General features: G+C 33.2%; 1 protein-coding gene across 1 annotated transcript; it reads right to left on the bottom strand.

Moving 5' to 3' along the window:
- Nucleotides 1–862: 862 nt before the first annotated feature.
- Nucleotides 863–21,044, bottom strand: LOC132749958 (rhomboid-related protein 2-like). Its single transcript, XM_060739905.1, has 10 exons — nucleotides 20,780–21,044; nucleotides 15,553–15,576; nucleotides 13,023–13,178; nucleotides 12,222–12,386; nucleotides 11,306–11,460; nucleotides 10,393–10,505; nucleotides 9,519–9,619; nucleotides 8,703–8,796; nucleotides 6,747–6,842; nucleotides 863–2,960 (listed from the first exon to the last, which is right to left on the bottom strand). The coding sequence occupies exons 1-10, from the start codon at nucleotides 20,888–20,890 to the stop codon at nucleotides 2,791–2,793; spliced, it is 1,185 nt and encodes a 394-aa protein (XP_060595888.1). The 5' UTR covers nucleotides 20,891–21,044; the 3' UTR covers nucleotides 863–2,790.
- Nucleotides 21,045–26,047: the final 5,003 nt, after the last annotated feature.

The following is a 26,047-nucleotide window of genomic DNA, read 5'->3' as shown; positions in this document are numbered from 1 at the left end:
TAATTTACAATAACAAGATAAGAGAATTTATATGTGCAAGCATGTTAGCCAATCCATTTAACAGTTAATAATTGTTAATGTAACCCTAACCACAGTAAATATCTTAAATGCACTTGCTTTTCATTCATTCTACATATTTATTATTGAATAAAGTACAGTGCAGGTCATGATCAGGCAACATGGATGTGCCTATTGATCTTGTCTTAACTGGTCATATTGGTACTGGTATATTGGTTAGGGACATGCTAATCTTGAAACTTACGCTGTGAAACTGTATGGACAGAATGTACAACCTTGCCTCACTCATTTCAATACTAGAGCATTCAATAATTATAGGTACTATAGGTACATCATAATGATGTCATGGGATTGGAATTAAGGTGCCCTGTGTGAGCACTAACGACTGTGGAAAATATTTTCTGCTTATGTTTTTTTCTGATTTTATCACAATCATTGTATCTGGATATGCAAAACAAACAAAACTTTACAACTTTGTTGATAAAAAAAATGAAAGGCTACAGAAATAGTTCGAGAAACTTCAATACCAATGTTTTTATCTTTTTATTCTAAGTCACATTGGGAGTGTAAAAGTCATATGGCGACTTTCAAACTTACCGGTTGAGAAAGACCTTATTTAAGGAACGAGCGGGCACCTGTGTAGAACTTCAAGACAAGCTTTCTCACAAGAAAGAATCAAAAGTCCCTGGTAGGATTGGAACCCACAGGTAAAATAAAAATTTTAAAGTCGGCTGATTTTACCTCTCTTCTTTGGAGGCCTCTTCAACAATAATCAAATCAGAAAATTCATTTACTATCTATAATGTCATGTATGATCATTACCATAAATAGAAATTTTGTTTGCTTGTTTTGGGTTTAACGTCACATCGACACAGTATAGGTCATATCGCGACGTTCCAGCTTTACTGGTGGAGGAAGACCTCAGGTGCCCTTCCGTGCATTATTTCAGGCATGAACGGGCACCTGAGTAGAACCACCGACGTTCCGTAAGCTAGCTTGATAGCTTCCTCACATGAAAGAATCCAAAGTCCCTGTCGGGATTCGAACCCACAGCGGTGAGGGGCAAGTGTTTTGAAGTCAACGACCTTAACCACTCGGCCACGGACGCCCCTAAATAGAAATAAATGAACAAGCTCGCATCATGGGAAAGACATTGGTGAAGGAAAACTGACGTATTTCATAGATCTAAAGTAATAAAAAAACAACGTCCAAGAGAAAGAAAATGTAAAAAAACGTTTGTTGTTTTTGTGGATTTTTTTTTTCAACTCCTAAAATTCTAAGCACAGGGCTTTTCAAAATGCCCCATCTAAAATAACAAAGGACCATATACATTAATCGACTTGTGAATTATATATATATATATATATATATATATATATATATATATATTCACACATATCTTTACTTACGGGGCCTATTTATAAGACCGAGTTGAGTGGCATTATTTTATGCAGTCAGTTTTTATATATGCCACTATGTAGGCATATAATGACATTTCCAAACAACAGAACTAAGGGGTTCTAAGTTATATATATCAACTATATATTTAATTTTACCATAGGTGAAAACATATTGACCAACAACATAAAACCCCATTAAAAATATATACATTTGTGGGACATATATCATTTACTACTAAAACCGGCCTATGGGCACTATGTTAGAAGGGTAGCCTACGCCCCCATACATCGTTTTAAACATGCCAGAGTTGGGAGGCCTTATGTATGCCCCACATTAAATATAAACCCCACAAGTATGGTCTCAAATAGACCGATGCCCCGTAAATGGAGGAATGTGACTGTATATATATATATATATATATATATATATATATATATATATATATATATATATATATATATATATATATATATATATATATAATATATACATACGTTTTAAGTTTTCCTAAAATCTCAGTAAGAAATAGTAACACATTAATTATCTAAAATTAAAAAAAAAACATGGAGATAAAATAAAGTTAATGTACGAAGATTTCTTAAAAGATAAAGGGATTAAAATTTCATTTTCAAAAAGTTTCAATTTATAACATAAATGCAAGCAGAATTTTGTAAACGAAAGTATAAATATTATTGATACATTTTGGAAAGGAATATAAACAGAAGCTAAATATTTAATTTGGCAGTGTTTTTTGTGTTAGAGATAGTATTTGGTGTTTGAGCAATGAAGTATGCTGATATAGTAAATCTGAGAAAATATTTTTGAAAAGAAAAAAAAACATTAAATTGTTATGGTATGTAAGACAGTCTTTTTTTTAATTTTTAAATTTTCTACATTTTTAAAACTGGTGAAAAGTTGTGGCAAATCTTGGCAAGAACTCAACTTGCATGTGCAGCATTCATAAACTTAAAAAATGGTAACAGTTTTATAAAGAAAAAAGACAACTGTTTCTTAATTGCATCATTTCTTATTTCAGGCTCTCCAGTAGCGTGTAAGAAAAGTAGAAAAGTAGACTAGGGAGGTTGGAGAGCCTGCTTAATGCAATATCTATAGCTTCCTACATACTATAGACATTTCTGACACACAATAATATTGCATTACTAGAAATCCAGCTGCCACATAAAAAGTATTTTTTTAATAAAATTTAGTGACTTTTTTTAAATACATACATCAAATAGCTTTTGTAATCTCATATTCTTGGCACCAGTTCATGCCTTGTAAAAAAACGTTTTACACTTGATTAACCAAAACATACTATCTTAAGGCAATTAATAAGGCTATGATCTGTCTATGGTCAACGAGATAACCAGTCTATGGGCAACAGGCAGTCCAGTCTGTTTCCGGATACCCATTGTACAGTCCATTGAAGAATATGGAAAATGACACGAAGACAAGGAACAATGCTAGAGTTACCCAACCTACATTCTTCTCCCACGGCTTCTCATTGATATTTTTCATCACTGCTATACCAAGGAATAACCCTGTCAAAGTATAAAACAATATTGCCATAATAAAAGGAATAACCCTGTCAAAGTATAACACAATATTGCTATAATAAAAGGAACTAGAACTATCACTTAATGTGATTAATACCCCCACAAGTCTGCTTCGGAAATGAGGATGTTACTAGTAACAGAATACCTTGTAAAAGAATTGAAACATAGAGTTATGGTTGTGGGCAATTAAAGATAATTGTGGTTCATGTATGTTGCATTTCCTTTCAATGTGGTTGGCCATTGATGAAGTTTAATTGAATTACTCTGTAATAAGTCCAGAAAGACAAAGAAAAAGAACAAAGGGCAATAACTCTATAAATACTGAAGATAGAGTTATAGTTCTTGTGCACTGCACTTCCTCTTATTGTGCTTGACCATTGTATGAAGTTGTTTTGAATTCCAACCAGTATGTTTTAAGTTATGCTCCGGACAAGGAAAAGTATCAAAGGGCAGTAACTCTGTATTTTGTCAAAATGGAGTTATGGCTCTTGTGCACTGCACTTCCTTTGAATGTCCTTGACAACTGTATGAAGTTGTACTGAATTCCAAACAGTAGTTTTCAAGTTATGCTCTGGACAAGGAAAAGTAACAAAGGGCAATAACTCTGTAATTAGTCAAGATGGAGTTATGGTTCTTGTGCACTGCACTTCCCCTTATTGTGCTTGACCATTGTATGAAGTTGTTTTGAATTCCAACCAGTAGTTTTCAAGTCATGCTCTGGACAAGGAAAAGTAACAAAGGGCAGTAACTCTGTAATTAGTCAAGATGGAGTTATGGTTCTTATGCACTGCACTTCCTCTTAATGTGCTTGACCATTGTATGAAGTTATATTGAATTCCAACAATAAGTCTTCAAGTTATGGTCCGGACAAAAGAAAGCAATGGAAAAGTAACAAAGGGCAATAACTCTGTAATTAGTCAAGATGGAGTTATGGTTCTTGTGCACTGCACTTCCTCTCAATGTGCTTGACCATTGTATAAAGTTGTTTTGAATTCCAACCAGTAGTTTTAAAGTCATGCTCTGGACAAGGAAAAGAAACAAAGGGCAGTAACTCTGTAATTAGTCAAAATGGAGTTATGGTTCTTGTGCACTGCACTTCCTCTCAATGTGCTGGACCATTGTATGAAGTTATAATGAATTCCAACAATTAGTCTTCAAGTTATGCTCCGGACAAAAAAAGAAGGCAATTGAAAAGCAACAAAGGGCAATAACTCTGTAATTACTTAAGATAGAGTTATGGTTCTTGTGCACTGCACTTCCCCTTATTGTGTTTGACAATTGTATGAAGTTGTTTTGAATTCCAACCAGTAGTTTTCAAGTTATGCCACGGACAAGGAAAAGTAACAAAGGGCAATAACTCTGTAATTAGTCAAGATAGAGTTATGTTTCTTACACACTGCACTTCCTCTCAATGTGCTTGACCATTGTATGTAGTTATATTGAATTCCAACCATTAGTCTTCAAGTTATGCTCCGGACAAGGAAAATGCAACGGACAAAAAAAGAAAGCAATTGAAAAGCAACAAAGGGCAATAACTCTGTAATTACTTTAGATAGAGTTATGGTTCTTGTGCACTGCACTTCCCCTTATTGTGTTTGACAATTGTATGAAGTTGTTTTGAATTCCAACCAGTAGTTTTCAAGTTATGCCACGGACAAGGAAAAGTAACAAAGGGCAATAACTCTGTAATTAGTCAAGATAGAGTTATGTTTCTTACGCACTGCACTTCCTCTCAATGTGCTTGACCATTGTATGTAGTTATATTGAATTCCAACCATTAGTCTTCAAGTTATGCTCCGGACAAGGAAAATGCAACGGACAAAAAAAAAAGCAATGGAAAAGCAACAAAGGGCAATAACTCTGTAATTACTTTAGATAGAGTTATGGTTCTTGTGCACTGCACTTCCCCTTATTGTGTTTGACAATTGTATGAAGTTGTTTTGAATTCCAACCAGTAGTTTTCAAGTTATGCCCCGGACAAGGAAAAGTAACAAAGGGCAATAACTCTGTAATTAGTCAAGATAGAGTTATGGTTTTTGTGCACTGCACTTCCTCTCAATGTGCTTGACCATTGTATGAAGTTATATTGAATTCCAACCATTAGTTTTCAAGTTATGCTCCGGACAAGGAAAATGCAACGGACGTCTGGACCGACCAACCGACCGCCCGACCGACCAACCGACGGACCGACCGACCGACCGACCACCGGGTGACTCCTATATACCCCCCCCCAAACTTCGTTTTTTGGGGTATAATAACCCTGTCAATGAATAACACAATATTGCCATAATAATTATATACATAATGATTCTATCTTTAACTTTCATCTTTTTTCATGGCGTCACTGTTATGGACACTATTACTCAATTTTGCAGCTTTCCAGTTTTCAGTTCCAAGACTCATAAATGTTCCTCAATTGTTCAAGGAACAGTCAAGCACTGGTGTAGAATCACCAGCCTTAAAAATGATACAAAATATTTCTCATAACAAAGTATAAATATAGCTGTGAGTAGAATACATTGTATAAGGATCTTCTACAAATTTAATTTTGTTTTTGTTGAATTTTAAGTCACACTGGTGCTGTAACAGAAATACTGTGACTTCACAGCTTGACTTGTGGAGAAAGACCTCAGGGGCCCCTTCCTGCATTATTTAAGGCAAGAACGGATACCTGTGTAGAACCACTGACGTGCTGTAATATAGCAGTATAGCTTCCTCACATGAAAAAATCAAAAGTCCCTGATGGGATTTTAGCCCAAACCTTTAAGAGGCAAGCACAAAATGAAATAGTTAAATAGTTACTTTTCTTATAAAAACTGGCTTAACGAACAAGAGGGCCATGATGGCCCTGAGGTCGCTCACCTGTATATAGGCCCCCGGAGCAGGGCCAGTTTAAACCCCAGGGCTTTTATTTGAACAAACTTGGAAGACACCCATTAGAAGATGTTTCATGATGTTAAGTTTTTACTACACACATATAATGAAAAACAATGATCTTCCACTCCCCCCCCCCCGGCAGGGCCAATTTTAACCAAAGGGCTTTTATTTGAACAAACTTGGTAGAGACCCATAAGAAGATGTTTCACGCTTAATATCTAAGCTCTAGCTATTAAGGTTTTTTAAAATAAGATTTTTTAAGTTTTTACTTTACACATATAGTTAAAAATAATGACACCCCTGGGTCGGGGCCAGTTTTGACCCCAGGGCTTTTATTTGAACAAACTTTGTAGACATATCTAAAGTTTTTTCTTTCGCCGGCCATGGCAACCAGAGTTTTGCATGGAATTAAATTCTTTGAACAATTTTTAAAGGTGACCACCAAAGGAACATTCCTGTGAAGTTTGGATGAAATTGGCTTAGCGGTTTATGAGGAGATGTCATTTAAAGTAAAAGTTTACGGACAGACGACGGACGGACGCTGGACGAAAAGCGATCACAAAAGCTCACCCTGTCACTTTGTGACAGGTGAGCTAATAAAAAATTACAGTGATTCAGTATTGTTAACAGATATTATAAGTGCCCTTCTGAGCATTATTTCAGGCACAAACTGGCACCCGAGTTGAGTCACCTACCATGTAAGCTAGCTAGATAGCTTAAAGGATCAAATGCACTTAACAGGATTCATACCAGGATTCAAATCCATGGTTGTAGGACAAATGGTCTGAAGTCCTAAACATGAACCACATATGTCCTTACAAAAACTAAATTTCAAGAATTTGGCAAAGTGAACATAGAACAAAGACTTAAACTATTATAATAAGAATGTTTTACCTGCTATGAGGCCTCCCATATGAGCTGTGATTCCGATATTACCACCAGCAGGATCAAAGAATCGTCTATAAACTGCATTAGCGGTATCTAAACCAGCTGCAAATATACACAGTGTTCGAAATTAGCAGTAGTCCTATAGCCCCAGACTACTAAATTTCTCCTCGGGCTACCAACTTTTCACAGTAACAAGCCCGACCAGGCTACTGCATTTTCAGAGGCAATATAAACAACTGTTTTGAACAAATGAATCGTGCTAGTGAAATGTCTTTTGGGCTAGTGAATATTCCAATCTGGTAGTCCGACCAGCCTAGTCGATTCAAATCCTAATTTCTTACACTGTATACACCAAGTTATTACTGACAAATTAAACAATAACCTGCTGAATTTGTGTAATGGATTTGACCTGCTACGGATTTGGAACAGTCTATACCAATTTCAAGACCTTTAAGTAACAAAAAACAAATGCAGTCCATAAAAAAAACATGTTTTTTTTTTGTTGGGTTTTACCAAATTACGTCGCATCAACACAGTTTAGGTCATATGGCAACTTTCAAGCTTTACTGGTGGATGAATACCTTCTGTGCATTATTTCTGGCATCAACAGGCACCCTAGTAGAACCACCGAAATCCTTGGTGAATAGCTCTAGACTATTGTAAGTAGTTGATAATGAAATAAGAACAGGTATTAAAAACTTCTATCTCAAAGGGTAACAAGAAGAGGTCTATAATTAATCAGGTGATGTAGAATGGAAAGAGAAGGCAGTATAAAGATTAAAGATAATACCATAAAGGGTATTATATATTTTACTAGTCTAAATCAATAGGGTGGTACAAAAACTAAACTGAAAATCTAAGCCGAAAAATGGGAAGAATTTCGTCAGAACGTATGGCACAGAATTTTCTCTTGCCTAGAATCGGAGATAAAGATTTAATACTTTAAATTAACACCTCAAATATTAATGATATATTATGCTTCAGTTTGATATTTGATAATTGCTACATGTACAATGTATATAATAAATATGTTTTGACTTTACACAACAGTAGATGTGTTACGTTTTGGTTTATACAGAATTTATTTTAGTTGGATTGTGTAGGAAGCTATAAGCTTATAGACACACTTTCGAATCCGTTCCTGGAACCAACCAGTACTGAGCAATGAGTGTAAAGTTTCTTGCTCAAGGAAACAACGACTTGCCCCTGACTGGGTTTGAACCCATGCGGCTAACGATCATGAGATTACTAGTCCGACGCGTTAACCACTCGGCCATGCAGCCACTTAGCAAGAGCCTCACCTAATGAGTGTTACGTTTTAAACTCTATAGGGGGTCACAATATGAATATACAGAGTTGTTTAGTGGGTTTTACTGGCAGTTCTTTAAGCCTGATCGGTACACTTAGCACAAACCTTACCTAAAACAAGGACAGTGAGCCTGACAGGTGCACTTAGCAAGAACCTTACCTAATAATAGCATGGCAGTGAGCCTGACTGGTCCTTGCCTAATAATAGCAGAACAGTGAGCACTTACGAGAGCCTCACCTAATAATCACAGGACAGTGAGCCTGACCAGTGCACTTAGTAAGAATCTTACCTAACAATAGCAGGACAGTGAGCCTGACCAGTGCACTTAGTAAGAATCTTACCAAACAATAGCAAGACAGTGAGCCTGACCAGTGCACTTAGTAAGAATCTTACCTAACAATAGCAAGACAGTGAGCCTGACCAGTGCACTAAGTAAGAAACTTAACTAATAATAGAAGGACAGTGAACCTGACCAGTGCACTTAGTAAGAATCTTACCTAACAATAGCAGGACAGTGAGTCTGACAGGTGCACTTAGTAAGAACCCTACCTAACAATAGCAGGACAGTGAGTTTGACAGGTGCACTTAGTAAGAACCCTACCTAACAATAGCAGGACAGTGAGTTTGACAGGTGCACTTAGTAAGAACCTTACCTAACAATAGCAGGACAGTGAGTCTGACAGGTGCACTTAGTAAGAACCTTATAGGATTGCCATCACAACATTCGTGGTTCATCTCAGACCAATTCTGTAATAAAATAAACACTCAAGATTTAGTTGGTACTTATATGCAACACTTATTTGTTGACTTTAAATTATATAAAACACCTACTTGTACATTAAAATTATATGAAACGCCAATTATGACACTAAAAATCATAGGTTGAACACTCTATTTTCAATTAAAAATCACCATAAAATATCTTTAATAACTTATATGAAACATAATTTTTATATTTAATAACTTATATGAAACATAATTTTTATATTTAATAACTTATATGAAACATAATTTTTATATTAAAACTTATATAAACGCTATTTCAAATTCAAATAAATAAATTCAAATAAGTCAAACAATCATTACTTTCTAAATTAAATATTAATTTTTTCATGAAGTTTTAAAATGAAACATTCATTTTTACAATTAAATCTATTTGCCATAAAATACACATTCGCCATATAAAACCATAAGAATGTCTAAATATTTTCAGCATGATCTCAATACATGTTCATCTCAACAAAACAGAAAATTACACACATTTTACCCAATCAAAACATAAGAAAACTATCTCTAAAAATTATTAAGTGTATCATTGGTTTTATCAAAATGTCCCAATGATTTTGCTAGACAACTACAGTTTTGGTGTACACTTATTTAATTTTTCTTTTGCTCTACCAGTACACATTGTAGTCATGGATCATCCATTGTTTAAGACTTAGTAGTAATATTTTTCTTTATATATTTACCACTACAACGGAAGCCAGATGGGCACCTATAAGAGCGTAACAACCTCCACTAGCACCGGCCAAGGCAACATTGTGATCTGTCAATGAATGTGCCAGTGAACCTGTCAAATTAAAGACAAAAAAAGTTCACATCCTCATTTTGACTTTAAACATTACACTGCTAATTTTGAAAGGAAATTTTGCTCTATAATTAATATGTGACATTAGTATTGGAATACTGAAAATGCAGATGCCTAGAGTAAAATCTTAAGGTGTCTGCCTTTCAACCAAAGAATTGTGGGATTGCAACCATTATTTTTTACAAGACACCAGTACTGATAAATTCTAGGAAACAGGCTTTAATAAGCTTCAACCTCTTATAATAACTGAGCTAAAATAAATATCTAAACAAACATTGAATTACTCTTTCTTGTACATAAATGTTTCACCTAAACTCTTATCATTTTAATAATCATGATTCAGCAGCTTTTTCAAGGACTATTGTGTCCACTCTATATTCACTGACTGCATATCACTTTCCAGTCTGCAATGAATGTTTTCATGTTAAGACATTTTGTTTTGTTTTGCTTGGTTTGGTCTTACTGCACACCAAAACAATTTAGGTCATATGGCGCCAAAACAGGGAAGATGATTTTGGTGAACCTCAGGTGATAACACAAGGGGTTAAAACCACCTCACCTGCTTTAGTTAAGAGTTGCATAGACTCCAGTAATTCGAACCCAAATAGTCACTACAGTAATTTGAAACCATTCAGTTACCGCTTACTATCATGCAGGGATAAACGGTGGCTGCAATTCTGATGCCCTAACCTTTTAAGGCAACCCCTCAGCCACAAGGGAGATATCAGGAAGTATCCAGCTGTTCCAGAACTTACCTGCGATAACACCACAGAAGTAGACAATAAGAACTCTCCACCATTTATGTACAATCTCTAGAGGTAGGCCCAGCAATAACTGAAATATCAGGTTACCGACAAGATGCATATACCTACAAAACAAATAAAATATTCATTTATAAATAAGCCGCGCCATGACAAAACCAACATAATGTGTTTGCGACCAGCATTGATCCAGACCAGCTTGGGCATGGTTAATTACCCTAAATATTTTACAGTGCTAGTTCATGTAGTTTAATTGATACGCTATATTTTCTAATGATCAAAGCGTTCTATGAAGAAGAAATTTGGCAGATACATTAAAATTACTTCGACGTTTAAAACATCCAACTGTTTTCTTTCTTAACGAACATGTATTAGGACTTTCTGACATTCACAGTAAGGGTGTTGACTATAGGACAAGGACGAATTTAGGGCACCCAACAACAAATTTGGCAGTCCTTAGAATATCATTATAAGCGGAGTTTAATGTTATTGATGAAGCTATCTATCTAGCGTAGAAAGGTCATGGTTCTATTAGCCAACATGTGCATGAGAAATGCTTCCTTTGCCAGTAAAGCTAGATTTTACACAAGTTGTCATTATGACTACAATAGTGTCTGTGTGACTTAGGAGGCAAGATTAAAACAGTGTTAAGTTTAAATTTCACAATACTAAATTCAATACAATGTATTTTAGATCATTTGAACGAGTAAACTTTCGAAAGTGATAAACATTTGCACAAGCCATCACATCCATACATTCCGAACACGCTCTACATTGTATACTGGTTTGTTTTTTTAAATTTAATACTGGAATCCCTTAAATACTGCATGGACTTTTCCAAATTCAAGGCCAGTCAAATCCATAATGCAAATTAAGGGATGTAAAAAAAAAAATAAAGAGACTATACCCCTGGTGAATGAGTAGATACGTAAAATATCTCCACGCCTCATATCGTCTTGACGGTTTGTATATAAAAGGACTGTAAAGTGGTACCCCTGACGTGGCAGTGACAGGATCGTTAGTATCTTTTAACTGCATTGCATATATTACAAACACTATAATCTGGAAAAAAAATCAGTTTGTATTAAAAACCTTTCTCTGCCAATTATAATGTGTGTACAACAATAATAATATCAACACAATTATTTTAGTTGTAGCCCTTAGGACAATTGATACGTTGATTTCATTAATATTTTTTAGAGGATATTTTGTTTGTTTTTGTGTTTTATGAAATTTTATTTCATCAAGTGAGCTTTCAAATGAGTATTCTCACAAGTAATTTTCAGGAATAAATCAGTAGTCCACTCAGAGGCATAAAATAAAATCTCATAATTATACAGATTTTCATCAAACATGCAATGTTCTTTTGACCCACATAACATCATCTATAATATATTATATCTGTTTTGTGTTTATCCATATTAAAAACAATTTCTTAAAAAGTGTTTTTTACTTATATTTTACCTTTCGTAAGATTTCATAAAACTAACAAGTGCACTGCATGCCATGTTAACTGTCATCTGTTAAAGGCAACAGCTATAAAAACCAATTTTGAAACAAAAATTTAAGATAAGAAGGGGGATAACTCTAAAGGTATACTTTTCGGAATAATGTCCCTTGTCTTACAATTGCATGTTGTCATGGTAAGCAAATATTTCAAATTGCATTTCAATTACTTTTAAACTGTTATAATAATGGGCTACATTGAAGTTTTTGCATGACGACGACGATGCAGTGATCATAATAGCTTCACTTTTTATTTTCGTAACAGATAAAAAAAGCTGCTTTAGATATTATATATAAAACATATAAAAAGCACTGACCTCAATTATGCTAATGACCACCATGAAGATTGGAGGCGGGCAGCATGTGTAATGTTCGAGGAAATCTTCCTTCATGTATTCTGGTACGATATTGTTTATAACTCCGCCTACAAATCTAGTCATAGCTGTACGCTCTTTCTTTGACAGAACACCATCCCGTGTCATCTAAAATCATACACAAAATTAATTCTAACACTCCTCGTGATTTTGTCACTATAGACAAATATGGAAAAAAAAAAATAGAAACTCCAAACCGGTGTTAAATAGTCGATAAACTCAGCAAATTAAGACCCATATAATTTCTTAAATAACATCAAATAAAAGATGCAAATTACATAACAAATTTTTGTATCAATACAAATACAATTATAGTAAATAAATATTAGTTTTGTTTGTGTTTATTTTTACGCAGATTTGATCCTCGGGCAATTAAGGCTACATTTCTCAGCAACAATTTCTCTCAAACATTGAGCCTTATGATCATTAATTTTGTCTCTCAACACTGATTCAGATTATTTTGTATCAGTTAGTGGTCATTTGCTGAGAAATTTGGAATAAATGGTTAGTTATCCAGAAAAGCCTATTCGGACACTGAACCAACTGCAAGATATGTGTTAAAATCCGCGTCCCCTTAATTACAAATCCCGTGCTCTCTCTACAAATGCTCTAGATACATAATTATGAAAGTTATTGAACTAAAGACTTTTTGAGGGAAAATATAAAATAAGATTCTTATAATTTATATACCATACCAAAAAAAATATAAAAAAGAAAATCTTATATATCCACTTATCTATATACCATATTGATGAATTCAGCGAAGGTAATATAAGAGTCCCCATCTCTGTCCGCCTTCTCCAACAAGATATCTAACCTGTCCTCCGGTATAGTGTTAATAATTCCCGTCTCATCCAGTTCATCTTGTAACTCAGTGACCAAAACTCCCTGGTTACCATGCTGTAATATATGCATACAAATGTATTAAATATTTTTCCACATTTAATTACCCAGTCTCAATATGGATGTTAAAGCTGCATGCCTCCAGATGAGCCAAAATATTTCATTGTGCAATTAAAGGCTGATTTTGCAGTATTAATTGCCATATTTCTACTGCGTTACTAAGGCAGTAAAGAGCTATTTCTACTTATTTTTCCACGTTTTAGTATTTTATGTGGATTGCAAGTGTTGTTTGCAATGTGTAAATTATTTTCTCTGTTCATTTCAAAATATTTTACTTTTAAATACATTTTTAAAATCTTAATAAAAATTAGAATTAATCTGGAGGCATGCTGCTTTAAGCTCTTGATAACGTTAATAATAATAAAGTAATAATCATCATTAATTTCATTCAAGCAGGCTTTTTTTACTGTGAACTTTTTCTTTACACGAAATGTTTACACGAAATTTATATAAAATAATCTGTCACTGTATATGAGGATATTTGTCATGCAAAACATATTGAACAGGAAAATTATATCCTTTGTTTTTCTTCACGGTCACCATTGTTCTTAAATTCAATTTTAACACAATACGCAAGATTAATATCATTATACATTATCACAATATAATTATTAACAGGGCATGGTTACAATATTGAAGAAACTCCTTTGACTGGTTGGAAGGCCTTAAAAAAACATAGAATTTTAAATTCTTGCATACATTAGCTGGGACACTAAAAACAGAAAAAAATATGCAAATATACTCATATATAAATTGAAAATCTTATTTTGTGTTATTCCTAGCTCAATTTTGGGTCAATTTCCAAAATTACAATACATGTATTTGTATTCAGGGTAAATGGAGTGAGCTTAAAATGATCTGAAATTTAACACACAAGTTATTGGTCTAACCCTACATCAAATGGAACATTTATCTCGAAATATTATTTCCAGTGATAATATAGAAATTTTCTAAGTTCAAAAAGGGCCATAATTCTGTCAAGATCAATGTTAAAACTTTTGGCCTTGGACTGTAACCTCCTATGGTGCTCTCAATATTGTGTGTGAAGTTTCAAATTTATTTCCTTCCGTATTTTTAACGTATTTTAACTTGCACGCAAAAACTTAACCAAGTGTGACGCTAGACGCGTGGGTACAATATAGCTATCCCTATTTCTTCAAAATAGTTGTCAGTTTATCTGGAAATCATTTCTTTAAAATATAAATGTTTATCAGGTTTGTTATGGTGTTTAAATAACAATGTGTATTATCACAACCAACTAAATGTTAAGATCTTGTTTTAACTTTTAAGTCACATAACATAACAAACATTTACAGCATTGAAAGAGACGGTTTAAATCACTAATCCACGATTAAAAGTAATTTAAAACCCATACTAGATTCACATTGACCAGTATTATCAAAACCTACACTAGATTACCTCTCCCGGACCAGACCTCTTTAACATGTATTAAATTAACCGTATTAAATTGTACGTTTAACAGCCTATAAATAACAGTAAACACTTAAGTAAGTGAATTTAAATTTGACTGCATAAAAAATCTTTCGAACCTAGGAGCAGCTTTAAATAATAAATTCGCGAGTTTTTCAATAAGCTTTAAAATAATAGCTGCCAATACAATCAAGACTAAAATAAATTCGTATAAGGAAAATAGCCAAAATCTAGAAAAATTCCTGAACATCAGATAAATAAATTAAATAAATTGCTATTTAAGATTAGCGATAAAGTCATTGTTAGCACAGATAGTTCAAACATTTGAGATAATATCTTAATCGCATAAAAAACGCCTACAAAATATTTGTATAAAAATTCATATATCCAGACAGTATTTATCATTGACATTAATACTTCAAAAAGATGACATTTTACAGGTGAATCATGGGCGGCTCATGTTACATAACATCCCATTGTATGTTTCAATAATCTTAATATTTAAAATCATATGAAGCTCCTTTATCTAGATCTGTCATTTTAATTCTTCCTTTATATGAAAAAAAAAAATTATTGACTTAAGAGAGGCAAAGTCCTCTAATCCACCATCTTTTTTTAAATTCAACAGCTGACCAACAGTTTCTGGTTTGTTTGTTTTGTTGTTTTATGCCCTTCAAGCTCTTTTCTTTACAATATTTAATATAAATCTATAAAAAATAGTATTCTTATCCTAACCTACAAGTCAGAACTGTCCCCTTTTTATTTTGGCCTCAGAGACCACAAGAAAGCAAACTTTTCTTTTTCAGCCTTAAAGGCTATATAATTTCCGCAACATATTCAGTTAACAGGGTACAAAACATAATTTAAATACTACAAATAGATATGTGAAGGTTAAATTTTAAAATTCATAATTTGAAAATCAAAATAAATCAAAACTTACCTTATCAAACAATGGCTTGAATTGCTGTCAGCATATGAAAAAAGAAGACAAAAAATATATTTTATTGCATTTTAGTAATTTTACCTCGAGTTTAACCCAACAAAACTTGCATAATGAACTCAATCCTTTTTTTTCTTCATTTTAAAGTTTGGAACAGTTATTATTAGAATATGGTTAAAGCAAAGGGTTTTGATATGAAAAAAATATTAAAATGCAAAAATTAAAGTAAACATCAAGTCAGAAAGTCAGATAGCACAAAATTATTCAAGCTCCAGGGCTCAAGGTTCTTTGTCAGATTGCAGTGCAGGGTTCAAGGCTCCTTGTCAGATTGCACAAAATTATTCAGGCTGGGTTATTGTGACTTTTTGTCAGATTGCACAAAATTATTCAAGCTGGGTTATTGAGACTTTTTGTCAGATTGCACAAAATTATTCAGACTAGGTTATTGAGACTTTTTGTCAGATTGCACAAAATTATTCAAGCTGCAGGGCTCAAGGTTCTTTGTCAGATTGCAGTGCAGGGTTCAAGGCTCCTTGTCAGATTGCACAAAATTATTCAGACTGGGTTATTGAGACATTTTGTCAGATTGCACAAAATAATTCTGGCTGCAGGGCTCAAGGTTCTTTGTCAGATTGCAGTGCAGGGTTCAAGGCTCCTTGTCAGATTGCACAAAATTATTCAGGCTAAGTTCATGAGGGTTTTTTTCAGATTGCATATAATTAATTTGATATCACAGTTTACTCTAACTATGTTGCAGCTCTTCAAAAAAGGACTGGAAAGAATATGATTTAAAAGTCTGTTAAATCCTGTCTGTCTTAGCTATCTGTCAAAGACAGAGCCGAGTGCACGCCCTTTTAAAAATATATACAAATATTCTTTTTTTTTTACTTTAAACAGTACAAGAATCCCTAATATGAGCAATGTCATTTTATGGTGTTTAAATTTGATTCCCAGTTTTTTTTAAAGAAAAGCCTGAAAAAAAAAGACTTTAAACAAAACACTTCTTAAAGGAAATGGGCAATTTCAGAATGAAAACTTATTGTCAAAAATTCCAAGAAACAGTGTCTATTCTAGGAATTGAAAAATAGGGGTGATTTTCCCCCCTCTATTTCAAAAAAGGGGGCGAGTTTCAAAATCAAAGGGTGCCAATATAAACTGCCAGTGTTAAATCGTCTGCATTAAGTTTACACTGAGGCGTTCAACCGAGGAAATATTTAAAACGATAATATTTATTTAAGGCAGCAGAAGTTGTCCCCCCTTAATTTTTAAACGAAAACAAATTATTACAGAACTGCCGCGATTGATTATAAAGGGATTGGCAATACAAATAATCGAACTATCTTTCACGTCTAGATCGTAGCCAAGCTAGGAATTGCCTCATTTTTCCTAATTATTAACTACACTAAAATGGCGCCCAACTGTCAGGTTGATACGGAACATTCCGTTAATTTCCTTCAACTCACGTAACCAGTACCATACGGTACTAAATTATTATAATTAGCTTACAGTTACCTCCCTTCGGTTTTCAGTGTAAATGTAAACAAAACAACCAAATATAATGCGGGATGGAAGTTTTACGGTTTTATTAACTATTTTTATAGATGCGCGATTTTCACGCACATGATTTTGAATTGTGCGCGATCTGTTAAATACTAGCGTGAATCGCGCAATCGCGCGTCCTAGAATAGACACTGAAGAAAGATGCCATTTAAACCTCAAATCAATTTATATCGGGCAGCACGAAATACCCAAATATACCCAAATACACCCAAATATTGCCCAAATATACCCAAATATTGCCTAAATATACCCAAATATTGCCCAATTATACTAAAAATAAATGTTTTATAGTAAAAAAGTGCTGTTTTAATCATGAATACAATACAGTATACACTTTCACTAAGATATAATCAAACATACCCAAATATACATTTTCCTATCATTGTGTTTTGAAATAAAATACAGTATATGTACTCCAGTAAAGCTATTTTTTTTAATAACATGGACACTTGTATATGATATGAAATTTCAACAAAATTAAACCTTAAAAATGTAAGTGTAGACAACAAATATAACATCTTGATTTAAAATTGCAAGTAAATTCATAAAGAACCTATATAGTACATGTAGATTATAAGCAAATGTAACACCTTTATTTTCTTACAACATCTCAACGGAATGAATGAAAGTTATAGCAGGCTAAGTCATATTATTTTATAAATATTTATTTAATTCTCACTATAATCTATATTTTAAACAAACAAAAATACATATTGCTGTATTTGGGTGTATTTGGGTATTTCGTGCTGCCGTTTATATCTTTATAATATTATAGCACAACAATTATAACATGAGGTTGATACATCACCGAGAATTATGTTCATGTCTAGATTGCAGTGTTTGTTGTACGACTGCAACAGACCGTAACATATATTATCAACATTATGTTGATTATCATATATGTGTACCAACCTAAGTGTAAACCACATATGGGAAATCATAAAAAATATAAATGTTTATATATACATTGTATAGACATTATGCTTTTTTAGGTGCTATTGATCATAAAATTTGCATAAATTATAGCACATGGCAGACTCACAGCGTTTACATATTTATAAATATGTACAATATGTTAATGATCAACAAGTTTACATGCAATAATCAGTAATACATACTATGTATACAAAGTGTAGTAACACCTATATTCTGCATTCATGAATTACTGGGCAATTTCAAAGTCATAATCATAGGCTTTTATAGCTGATTAATAATGCAGGGATTTTTTCCAGGATTTTGGGAACATGACCCATACCCATGGAATTGGGAATTTCAGCAGTGTTTTGTTAAAAAATGGGAAAAACGCATGACTGAAAATTTGCAGTGATTAAATGGATGCCAACAATTACCGTCTATGATGGCATCTTCTAACATTTAAGCACTATTACAGTGAAGAAACCATTATTTGCAAAGATTTTAGAATTTTTATTCAATATTTTTATATTGTAACTTTCAATTTGGAATTTCTTCCTGTGGATTGGAAAAATAATATACTAAATTTTCCATTGGGAATATGAACCAATAACGGCTATAAAATAAGCCAAAAATAACCCTGTAATGAGATGTTTCACTTGGTATTTTACAATTAGCTGAATTTGAGATGAGTGAGAACTTGTTAAAACTAATTCAAATTCAAGATGGTCCAACATAAGTCTGAGGGTAACTACCGACTTCAAGCATTAATGCGGTGGCTGAGCTGTGCTCTAGTAAATTCAATGTGGCTTACTGCAGTGATCCAGAGTGAAAACAACCAACACGACCACCTGACACAGTGTCAGACTGGGCTTTTACTAATCTGGTACAGGAGTTTGACTGCTAGCAAGCTACACACCTGCTTTAGACACAAAAGTTATTCAGCTATATATAGATAATATTAAATATTCAAGAGCTTATTCTGCAGCAAAGATAATTTCAATATATGCAAAGAGTATAGACCCTGCCAGGCATTGCAGGGCTTCCAGAAGTTCAAAACCTTGGAAGTCAGAGACTGCAAAATGCCCGACATAAATTTGGAAGTCTCTTTTTATAGGTAAAGAAGGAAAAGCATTAATTTAATTGTATTTTGGAAGTAACAAGCCAAAATCAGGAGAAAAATGACTCCCACACTTGGACTAATGGAAGCCCTCATTAAAGGTGACACATAGCTTGGCATGTAGCTATATACTCAGTTTAACAATATATACATCATGTGTTAATACGACCCTTATACCACACTTTAATATCTTAAATGGACTTGTCCATTTTTCAATTTGGGCAAAACCATTCATCATTTTTAGGGAAAAGAATATATGTATAAGCCTATAGACTGAATAGCAAACAGTGTGGCTGGTCCATGATCAGGTGGCACCGCTGTTCTCTCAAATTGGGTCACATGGGTGGACTAGCAAAATATAGGTTATTAACTAACCATGATCAATTCTTGAACTTCAAAAGAGGATAAGCAAATTAGCTGAACTTCAAAAGGATGATATATAAGTCAATTAGCTGGTGTAAAGGTTAAGTATACAACCATGTTAATTTTTCTAAAATGGTCAGAAGTGATGGATCAGACCACAGGTAATTTGTACAGCCTAATATATATGCATGGTACAGTATACTGTGTAAAAACTAAAATTAGGTATAATCATTTTTGCCAGTGAATTTTTTTTTATTGCCAACTGTGTTCATGTACATTGTATGTATCAATTATAAAACGTTTTGCTAGATACTCAATAATTTTGACATCCTTGTATGTCAGTCTGTATTTAAGTACAACTGACTACATTGAAGATCTGAGGCGCTGCCCTGGCTTCAATATACCGGTGACAAAAGATTAATATATTACTCATAAAAAATTATGTATTATCATATTTGCAAAGGGGAAATGATTTAGTAATTATTTACTGTTACTAAATTGCAGTAAACCTACAGTGCTGGCCAAGCTATAATGTCTCTGGTGTTTTGATGTTGTTGGTTTTTTTAATTAGATTGAAAGATGGACAAGTCCATATAATGTAAGGTATTTAACCTAGCAATTAAGGATTAATATATTACTCATATGTATTATCATATTTATAAAGGGGAAATGATTTAGTAAAACTTGAGTAATGCACTCAACTTGCCATTGAGTTCATAATGTCACTTTAGTGCATCAATGGGTAATTAAGTCCCTCTTAATTTTATCACTGTTACTAGGATTTAACCCATTATATACTAAAATGTCATTCATGATAAATAAAAACTTCAGTAGGTAACAGAACACAATTATATATTCTTTTCCAGTCACAAATGATATTTATCAGTATTATTACTTTGTTTACATGTTTATACAGTCTAAAGAGCCTGCTATTTTCAAAGGTAAATGTAGTAGAGGTATATATGCTACATGTAGTCCTATATAAATTTGGTTTATTTATAGTGCATTCATAATAGAAAATAATCAGGTATTATCTTTAAAAACAGCTAAAAATGTACTTATCAAGGTTGTTTACCCAGTTGTTACATTATATGTCGAATATGACTCAGTTTAACATTCTCAAATATCAACCAAATACTTCACAATATATAGAAAAACCCAGCTAATTTATAAAGCAATACATTTATGTGAACAACCTGTTTACCTGATCACTACTCACAAGTTAATCGTGTATCAGACTCCTCAGGTAAGTGAAATTATTTTTAAACTTACCCGCTCAAGTTCCCTCCTGAACGCTTCTTCCTCTTGTACAGTCCTAAGTTCGATATCCCGAGCACTTCTAGGCCGACCACTTCGCGCTCGTCTACCTCGTGACGACGACATCGCTGGTCGCACTCCAAAGTCCTGTTAAAAGCTAAATATCCGACGCTTTTAATAAGCTACACTCGCAACTAAAACTTTTCTTTAACTTTCTGAAGCGATCAATAAATAATACGCGAAATTAGGTCACCTGTGAAGTGTGACGTCACACATCGGAATACCTGAGTAGATATTTTTAGTATCGACTGTCAATCAAAAGTCACGTAGACCAACTGATACTTTTCACGATGGGCATCTTAAATGAATGATGCGGTCGGATCCGTATGTCCCAAATGGGTATTCCAAATATATTCATGAAGTGTGTCAGTGGCGTATACAGAGCTGGCTGTGATTGGGGCAGGCAGGGTGGGGCTGAGAGGGAAAAGCCATATTGAATATATGTCATCAACACATGCACTATCATGTTCACATGTATTTCTTGATGTTCTTGTTTAATGACATGCATTTTTTTTATCAGAATAAAACTATCTATCTATATGCTGTTATTTGGTAGTCCTGAGCGTCTTGCACGTGTGTGAATGAGGTTGAAAATGGTAAACCCATTTTCCCGACTCTTTAGTGGTTTTATCAAACTGAGCCTGCAACATTTCAATTATGCCGTGTTGGGCTTTCTTTGGGGATTCTTATTTTCTCTATTTTATAGTAGCTTTTTTGATAACAACGTTACATTTTTTATACATTTGCATTTTTTATCTACCGGGTAGATATCTAGTATTACTATCCAATCAGGACTTTTATCAATCACTGTATCTATTTCCTATCTTTATGATCTTAATTACAAATTAAAATTTATTCAAATCTTATAGATCTACATATATAAATAAAACCACCATTTAAAACTTATTATATCATTTCATCTTACAAAATACAATTAACATAAATTTTAATGAGGACCTTAGGAAAGTTTAACATTGAACAAACCAATTTAACGCTAAGGTTACTTAATTGAACTCAATATTTTGCTTGAACTCCGTTTATATAAAGAACACTACATGAAAGTTTGAGGGGGAAATCTAAAAAAAACAGCTGTCTAAAAACAATTCGTCAACATTATCTTTATAAAACTGTCGTTTTCAGTTGCTTTCATTTTCAATTTCTTATTAATTAGGGCTTTGAAAACACATGTTTTTTGGATATATGTCATTCATATACATGTATATGGTAAACCCTTTTGGCAAGCACGCACTGCACTAGTTCTGGTCCTTGGGGCAAGCCACTTCAAATACGATCCATGATCATTTGATAAACAAAATGTTTTTAGCTTTTCAATTATTTTTTGTGTATGAAAATGCACTGTCCTATTTTAAAGTGTGTTGTAATAAATATATGTACTTTCAAAAGTTTTTGCTATACAACGCGAGCATTGGTTATCAAAATTATAGAGATACTCAAAGGTTTCACAGTTTCGATATTACGTGAAACTAGAGACAGATATCTACATCTGTGGTGTAACCAAGAATCTGCATTACCAATCACTAAATCTACTTCTAAGGCAACAGAAGTGATGATTATGTTCTCATTTCCCCAAAATAAATGTTGGATTTTAGTTGAAACTGGTTACCCTTTACGTAATTTGCACGGTAAAATGATTGAACAAGTTTTTAGGTCACCGAATGTTGACACACTTCGAGTTTAAAAAGGTATACTCTAATAAAGTCTTTTCCACTAAACACCTAAGTTAACCAGTTAACCATGCTTATTGTAAGACAAACATATTATGTGTGTGTCATAAAAGGGGCCGATCGCATTAATTGGCATATTAATTCTCTTGAATCGCGCATTGACAAAAAATTGCAAATATACTAGTCAACTATTGACTAGAATCCTTTCTTAAATCGCACACTGACACAAAATTGCCAATGAACTAGACAAATACTGTGTATGATGAACAACGGAACGCTACCACCCGAGACAGACGATGATAATTTAATACAGTCAATGACGAGCTCACTTCAGATATAAATGAGTTAGACTATACAAGTTAAATATCTTATTACCTCCCTTTATTTACATGACATGTTAGATTCGGCAATATCTTTATAAATAATGCTTTTTGGGACTTAAAAAATTGATAAATCTTAATGTGAGCATCATAATTATAATATAAAACCATAAATGTAATTGTGTTACAGGATCTTTAATATGACCGTGGAAACTAAAATCTTTTAATAACAGGAAAATAAAGAAAACATTTTAACTTTGTTATTCGTATATACATTGTGTGTGAAAATCTAAATGCAAAAGTGAATTTTCTCCTTACAGTTGGCTTGAAATTATGAACAACTGGAATTATTTCAGCTCAACGAATGACGTTTTCAAAACCCATTACTTTAAAAGTTACCTTACAATTTTATGGGAACAAAATAGACGTGCTTTCAATAAATTTAAAGCAAATCTGAATCATTGTCAGCAATATTTCTTTTGGACGCATGCAAAACTAATTGTATAACATAGATATGTAACATGAAAGTAACGTTGTTTGAGTTTTACAGTATAAGTATGTCATTTATGGGTGATCGCTAGATATGTAACGGACTATAAATACCAGTATCCTGCTTTTCTGTCGATTTAATTTCCCCAAATTACACACATTTAAATCATTTTTTATGTGGTTTAACTTTGGAATTTGCGAGAAGAAATGTCCAAGCGAAGGAACTGGCTGACGTGTATTAAATTTCTTTGGAGTACAGTCGTATGTCGTATTTCAACACTTGCGCTTTCATTTTTGATCCCTGCAAGATTTTCTTAAAACATGACTTTTGCCATTATTTATTCAACATTTATGGATAAAAAAATCTAATAAATTAGTACAAGATAGCCTCAGTGCATATCAGGCTCAATTGCACAAAATATGAATTTTCTGTTTTAATCTAATTTTATTTATCGACTGTCATTCTCATATTTTTCAGCTTTAAGTGCCCTACATGATCCATGTTAACAGTCTCAAATTTCATGTTATTTGGGCAGCCAATATAATTTGTGCTAATTTGAATAAAAGGTCTAGGATGAAGGTAAATACAAACCAGTCTAATGATAATCTATACCCTATATCATACAAAGTCTTCCTTAAGCAGCTTACCACATTTCTTTGAACAAACTTGAAAGTTGACATATAAATTCTATGGGATGTTCTAAAAACAATTACAAAATAGTTGTTTGAATTTTAAAAAAAGAAGAAATCCAAAATAAATGTCAAGGTCAGTTTAACTTTTTTAAAAGGTCTTGTCCAAAAATTTGTTTTGTCCAAGTATAAATGTAATGTATTAATTAATTAATACAAAGTTACAGTCATTTATAGCAAAGAATCAGTGGAAATTCAATAACTCATTCGTCAAGGTCATAAATGATCCAAGGTCAATTGAAATTTCATATACATAAAGGTCGTATCCAAAAGAATGTCGTATCTAAATATGAAGTCAATCCATTCATTAATAACAAGTTATAACCAGTTGCAGCAAAAAAAAGAGAAATGTTTCAATAATTTGACCTTCAAGGTCAATGTCATTTGCGAAAGAAGACCAAGGTCTGTCTGGTTAACTTGAATGTATATCCCAAAAGATTGTTAAGTTTGAAGACAATCCATTCCAAAATAACTAAGTTATAGCTACTTATAGCAAAAATCAAGCACAATTCAGACATTTGACCTTATGAATGAAGGTCAATGATGGTCTGCTGTACTTGATGGTCTTGTCAAAAGTATAAAGACAATACACCATGAAACAAGAGGGCCATGATGGCCCGGAGTTGCTCACCAGAAACAACTGCTTTTCAGTGTTGGAAATTATCCATTGTCAATATTTTCTGATATTAAATTTGAGCCAATCAAATAAATATGAGCAAATTTGATAAAAGACTACCTAATAATGCTACAAAGTTTGGTGATCATCTATCAGTTATTTCAGTAGGAAATGATGTTCAAAGGTTTTTCTATTTTTGGCTTTAGTGGCCCCTAAAAAGGGCCAGGCAAATTAATATGAGCAAATTTGATAAAAGCGTACCCAAGAATGCTACAAAGTTTGGTGATCATCCATCAATTAGTTCTGTAGAAATAGACATTTAACAGTATTTCTATTTTTAGCTTAAGCAGCCGCTAAAAGGGGCCAATTAAATTAATATGAGCAAACTTGATAAAAGACTACATAAGAATGCTACAGACAAAATTTGGTGATCATTCATCCGTTAGTTCTATAGTAGAAGACGTTTAAAGGTTTTTCTATTTTTAGCACTAGAGACCCCTAAAAGGGGCCAATTACAATAATATGAGCAAACATGATATTATGAAGACTACTACCCCAAGAATGCTACAGACAAAGTTTGGTGATCATCCATCAATTAGTTCTATAGTAGAAGAAGACGTTTAAAGGGTTTTCTATTTTTAGCACTAGAGACCCCTAAAAGGGGCCAATCAAATTAATACGAGCAAATTTGATAAAAGACTACCCAAGAATGATACAGACAAAGTTTGGTGATCATCCATCAATTAGTTCTCTAGATATAGATGTTTAAAGGTATTTCTATTTTTAGCTTTAGCGGCCCCTAAAAGGGGCCAATCAAATTAACATGAGCAAATTTGATAAAAGACTACCCAAGAATGATCCAGACAAAGTTTTGTGATCATCCATCCATTAGTTCTGTAGAAGATGTCTAAAGGTTTTTTTCTATTTTTAGCCCTAGAGACCTCTAAAAGGAGCCAATTGAAATGACATGAGCAAATTCAAGTGTGACTGTCACAAGGATGCTACAGACCAAATTTGAAGTAAATCTGCCCAGTAGTTTCAGAGAAGAAGACGATTGTTGACGCATGACGACGGACGCCAGAGTATCCCCCTTTGAAACTAATAGCTCACCCCGAGCCTTCGGCTCTGGTGAGCTAATAAAAATGTTTTGATCAATGTTATAGTTTGCAGATAGCAACATGACAACATTAAAATTGACTCTTTCAGCTGTAAGCAGTTCTCATTCTACATATGTGATCAATAGACTATTATATTCATGTAGATTCAATACTAAATTTATTGAACTCGTTAAAAAAAACAATATTATGCTCGCCAGATATTTTATTCAACTTATTCAAATATTCTCTATATAAATGGCCTTGTTTTAACAATATACATGTATAATGTAAACAATGGATTTTTGTAAATTGAAAACAAACCTTGA

The sequence above is a fragment of the Ruditapes philippinarum genome, unplaced genomic scaffold (genome assembly GCF_026571515.1).
Source record: "Ruditapes philippinarum isolate M1 unplaced genomic scaffold, ASM2657151v2 ctg1783_1_1_1_1, whole genome shotgun sequence".
Lineage (NCBI taxonomy): Eukaryota > Metazoa > Mollusca > Bivalvia > Venerida > Veneridae > Ruditapes > Ruditapes philippinarum.
The sequence above is the reverse complement of the archived record's forward strand: the minus strand, read 5'-3'. Positions and strand labels throughout refer to the sequence as shown.